Source organism: Culex pipiens, chromosome 2 (genome assembly GCF_016801865.2).
Source record: "Culex pipiens pallens isolate TS chromosome 2, TS_CPP_V2, whole genome shotgun sequence".
NCBI classification, from domain to species: domain Eukaryota; kingdom Metazoa; phylum Arthropoda; class Insecta; order Diptera; family Culicidae; genus Culex; species Culex pipiens.
In genome coordinates, this window is record NC_068938.1 from 36,990,977 (window position 1) to 36,996,602 (window position 5,626).

At 42.5% G+C, this 5,626-nt stretch overlaps 1 protein-coding gene across 1 annotated transcript; it reads left to right on the forward strand.

Annotated features, from left to right (window-relative positions):
- Positions 1–1,214: 1,214 nt before the first annotated feature.
- On the forward strand, positions 1,215–3,155 carry LOC120412844 (fork head domain transcription factor slp2-like). The gene has a single exon (XM_039573467.2). It carries the CDS (start codon positions 1,530–1,532, stop codon positions 2,676–2,678), a length of 1,149 nt encoding a protein of 382 aa, XP_039429401.1. The 5' UTR covers positions 1,215–1,529; the 3' UTR covers positions 2,679–3,155.
- The last annotated feature ends 2,471 nt before the right edge of the window (positions 3,156–5,626 follow it).

The following is a 5,626-nucleotide window of genomic DNA, read 5'->3' on the forward strand; positions in this document are numbered from 1 at the left end:
TTATCATTTTTTGGTTTTTGGGTTGTTTTTGAATACCCTTGACTCAAGGCGGTTCTAAAAATACTCAAAAAGCAAAAATTGAAAATGTTGTTTACAGGACCTTTTCAAAAAAACTCTAGAACTACTTTTTGAGCAAGATACCTTGATACCGAACTGCACACATTCACTCCAAATCCCCATCAACCATACCAAAGCCAAATTTAGCATAACCTCAAAACCATTTATTATAACACTATTAATCACACCACGCCATAATGACACCCAGCCGTCATAATTCCCGGTACAGATTGCAGCTGTCGCCTGGCCAAAATGAGAAGGGCGCGCAAAATGCTATTTCTGCTGTTGCCGCTGCACCACACGTTTAAAAAGTTAAACAAACATTTTCGTACAAAATCACAACCACAGGAAAAATCACCGCAATGCCCTCGTCCTCGTCGCTGGTAATTCAATCAAAATTTATTAACAAAATATTCGCTCCCTCGATGTTTTCGACTCGAAAATTCAAGCTGCAGAGCAGCACCCAAACGGAAGTTCTTGCCTCAGAACTATCGAATCGATACTAATACCAACCAACCACCACGCGATTCGCCATTCTTCACCGCGCGCGATCAACGCCACACCAATACAGCACCAAATGCGTTGCGAACGCTCTGATGAAGGAAAAAACTACATTTATTTATTTATATTGAAATTTCTTGTTTGAATCAAAACGTGTAAACAAATTGTACATCTTAACCCCCGACGTTTACAAACTGTTCGACGCTTATTTGGCCAACACCCGGCCAAAGAGCCCGGGACTCGGTGCAGGTCTGTTTTCCGAGGGCGTGGCCAACCCCGCGCGTTGCATCGACGCGATTCAACCAACACACATATCAGCGAATTCAACAACAACAACAATCACGAGCATTCACTGCGCAAGAGCGTAAATTCGCTCCGAAAGGTTCAACGCAAAACTCGCTGCTTCGAAAAGGGAGAGCGAGCGCATTTTTTACCTGACTCTCTTGAGCGTGCGTTTGATGGTGTGCGTGTATACGGCGAGTGCAGTGTGGGCAGAGAGAAGCAGTAAAACCGGGTCCGGCCCCTGATTGGTTGAGGCCTGAAGTTTGCGGGTGCCGTGCAGCGATTGGCTTTGTGGGTTTTCGCCGCATGACTTTGTCGGCCCGGGTTTCGGGGTCGTCGTATAAAAGGCGCCGGGAGGGGAAGTGCATAACCAGTCACGATCTCGCATCCATTCAAGCAACATCGCATTTGGAAACAAGTTTTTTTGGAACGTTTAACAATTTATTGCATTTTTCGAGAGGGAGAGAGTGCTAGAGAGAACGTGAGTGAGAGCATTGTTGGTTAGCTGGATTGTGAAACCAGTTTTGTGGAGACCTTCGGAGCGAACGGATCGTAGTCGGTGCGCTAGTGAAGGAGATAAAGTTGTAAACATTTTACTGGAAAAACGAAGGGTTTTGCGCCCTAATGAGTGCAAGCAAGTGAAGAGCTGACATTTACGAACAATTAAAAGTGTAGTTGTGGAGTGAAGCATGGTCAACATTGATCCTACCATGATGAATGCGCAAACAGTGTTTAGTGTGGCCAGGGCGCCGCTCAAGACCAACTTTTCGATCAACTCGATCCTGCCGGAAACGGTGATGCAGACATCGCCAGCTCAGACTCCGTCGCCTTCGCCACATTCCTGCCACTCGCCGATCGGATCGGAAGAGCAGGACCATGATCTCACCGATACTGAGTCGGATTTGGATGTTACCGGAACGCCGCCGCCGATGGATTGCAGCAATAAGGAAAAGTCTGACGATACGGAAGATGGTGCCGCGAGCCCCAAGGATGGTGAGAAGAAGGGAAACGAGAAGCCGCCGTACAGCTACAACGCCCTGATCATGATGGCCATCCGACAGAGTTCGGAAAAGCGGCTGACGCTGAACGGAATCTACGAGTACATCATGCGTAACTTCCCGTATTACCGTGATAACAAGCAAGGCTGGCAAAACTCGATCCGCCACAATCTTAGTCTGAACAAGTGCTTTGTGAAAGTGCCTCGCCATTACGACGATCCCGGCAAGGGCAACTACTGGATGCTGGACCCATCTGCCGAGGATGTGTTCATCGGAGGATCCACCGGAAAGCTGCGTCGTCGTTCAACCGCCGCCTCCCGTAGCCGATTGGCCGCCTTCAAGCGATCGATGGTAGGCCCAATGTTCCCCACGCTGGGCTACCCTCAGTTCAACCAGTTCCTGTACCCATCGCCTGCCCACGCACAAACCGCCCTGCTGGCCCAGATGTACTCGCGGTATTCGCCGTACGCCCCCAACATGGCACCCAAACCCGGCATGCCACTTCCCCTGCCTCTGCCCGTCGGTGGTTCGCCCTTCGGAATGGACCGACTTCTGGCCGCCGGAGTGCCCCAGCTGCAGCATCCCCAAATCAGCCAGCACCAGCAAGCGCAAGCAGAACTGTACCAAAGACTTCAGTACCAGCAACTCTTGCAACATCACGCCGCCCAAGCTCAGGCCCAGGCCGCCCACATGCAGCAGCTTAGCCCCACCGAAAGTCACCACCAGCAGCACTCACCAACCCTGCCTAACCAGCCGTCCATGATGCACCCCCAGCCGCAAGGTTCCCCGACGGGACCGACGATCTTCAAGCCCATCACCGTCGTGTCGCGACACAGCTGAGAATCGACACCCGTCGCCTCCGAGGATACCTTCTAGTGCAAATATTTATTTATTACAAAGCTAGTAACTAGTACACACACGAGTCTACTTAGAGAGTTCTGCTGCAGACACGACACGACGGCGGCAAACGCCTCACCAGTGATATCTAGAAGCAAGATTAGGGTGGGTTTCAACGGATAGCTTGGAACGTGCTATGGTAGTGACTTAATTTGTCTCACAAACGCGAATTATGTTTTTTCCGTGAAAAACAACTGTTGAGTAACTGTGACTTTTATTATGATTGTTGACGAACCGGTCTTTGTTGCAATTGTAAGCTGTAGAAACCAAAACGCTGTAAATAATTGTAAATTCCCTGTAAACGAAAAAGTATTAGCAATTTTTCTAGTAGTTAAGCGCAAGTATATAAATTATATTTTTCCCAAAAAATGAAAAAAATCAAATCACGAAAATATAAAAAATCTCAAATTTTAAACATAACCTCTCAAATCTTCTCACTCCACCACAAAAAGAAAAGAAAAACTCCCCCCTTTCTCAAACTTCGCTACGCAACAAGTGGCTCGTAATCCCGAATTTTCCGCCAAATTAAGTTCCACTTCATCACGGCTGTATCTGCTATCTGTTCATCGACGGGGAAAACCCCCCCTGCTGCAACCAAGTCACCCCCAACTTCGTGGGAAATTCTCTCCCCTAAAGATGTTAAGCCTGATGGTTGGCAAATAAAACCTTTTGAGGGGCAGATGGTTTGGGGACCAAGGACGCTGGTCCCCGCCGAAACCGGATGGTGAAAAATGACGCGTTTTATTTTGACAGCAACCACTCACATTAATTATGTGAGCGAGCCCTTTTTGCAGCAGAATAAATGTTGTGTGTTGTGTGGGAAGGAAATGGAAATCGGAAAACAAAAGAGGCCCCCGACGCAATTATGCTCCTGGGAAGAGCATGAAGTTGAGCACACGGGAGTTAATGGAGTTTTGCAGGGAAGTGGCGAGGGATAAGTTGAGGACTTCTTTATGTAATGAAAAGATTACCGTTGGGGGGCAGAACACTGGCGGGTTGTTTATTTTAATGTTTTTTTTAGAAAATATTTAGATGAAATATTTACAAATATAAAAATATTTTTGAATTCAAAAAAATACAACTTATTTTTACGTTGCTTTTTTTCTTTGCATTCCAAAACTGATGATTGTTTTCTTTTTTCGAATCAATTCGTTTTTTTTTGTGTATTTAGGTTGTATTTTTTTAAATTGGTCTTCCACGCAATAATTCAAGATAAACTATTACAGCATAACAGTATTAATTGAGCTAATTATTAATTTAGCTAAATCTGACTATGAACGCTTACTAGTCGCACGTAAAATTTTAATATTTCGACGTTGCTGTGTTATTCAGCGATAAACGCGTTTCAATTTTTGACATTGAACAAACAAAAACTAAAGCACGAAATGTAAACCATAAAAAAAGGCGGACCATAACAAACATGTTTTATTTGGCTGACCATTCTGTGCATTGTCCTGAAGTTTGGTTGAATTTTGTTGCTGGTGTCCCGAGTTATAATTTAATATGTTTACAGTAGTCTGGCATGAACGTGTGTTAAACTGCTTCTGAATAAATCCCTTTGGCCAGTTGTCACACTTGCAGCAATTTTCAGGGTGTGTCACAAAAATTGACAAAATTGAAACTTCCTTTATATGAAGAGTAACACAATGCACGGAGTTTCTTCGGTTTTCGTTGAATATCTCAGTATTGAAATCGATTTGTGGCGTTCTAAACTCAATTTGCCCTAAAATGCACGTGTGACAAGATAGCAAGACAACAACGAATTTAAGAGTTATGTGGGAGAAAATGCGCCATTCGGCAGATCAGGATTAAAATTTTGGTTGCTGCCAATTCATTCAAAACAGCAATATCGTCATATTTGTTAAACTTATGGAATTTACAATTTAAGTTAGTCAAATTTTAACAAAGAGTTCTGAGCTAAGAAAAAACATGAAATGAGACTGATGAGAAAGAGTATCCAGTACATACTAATATGTACTATGTTGAAATATTTGTTAAGGTTATATTACTAGTGGGAAATATATGTCTTTGGCATCAATATGATTACTGTTAATCTCATATAAGTAGCATAATTAAGTTTTGAAAATTCGTTGAAATAAAGTAAAGCATTTTCTGAATGTAAAAAAAGAACTTTATTTTAGAAAATGATTGCAAGCAGACCAATTCAATAGGTTTTTTTACGATTTCGAAGCAACTATTTCTCAAAATCGAAAATATTGTTAACAATTTTAAGGTTAACAAATTGGTTGTAAAAACTACACATGTTTTAAATTCGTCTATTTTTTTTTATTTGCTCACAAATTTTTTTTTAAATTAAGGCCTTTTTTGTGAGCTGATTTTAGATATTTATAGAAAATGAAACTTATTTTGGATTACTTAAAAATAATACAAGTTTCAATCACAGATGAAATGTAGACATTTAAATAAGTTTAAAAACATGAAGTCTACAAGATTTAACTTTCAGCCTGTAGAATTAGTAGTGCAATTGACAGATTTTTGTTTCGATATGGGTTCATTTACAGGTTTGCTGGAAAACATAAAATTGTGTTCAAATTTTGTTTTTTTTCAGGTCAAACACACACATGAAATAGTAAAATAAATCTGTTAATCCCTTCGTCAAACAAGCCAGGCAGTTCTTCAAACATATTTGCTTATTATTACCATTATTGCAATCATACAACCAAATAATTTTCTGGTGAGCCCCCAACTCCACCCCCCGTTTTTGAGGCAAATATTTGCTACCATCCAATATTTGCTGATTTTGAACTCAAACTTTTATAACCTACCCGTCGTGTAACCCGTAACCACACACACGAACGCACGCTACCCGTGGTAGTGAAAAACTAGAAGGCAGGCCTCATTAGAGTCACTACCGACCCTTTTTCGCATCG

What these genes read in the sequence shown, in the direction of transcription:
- LOC120412844 (XM_039573467.2), top strand. Translation starts at nt 1,530, where the DNA reads ATGGTCAACATTGATCCTACCATGATGAATGCGCAAACAGTGTTTAGT.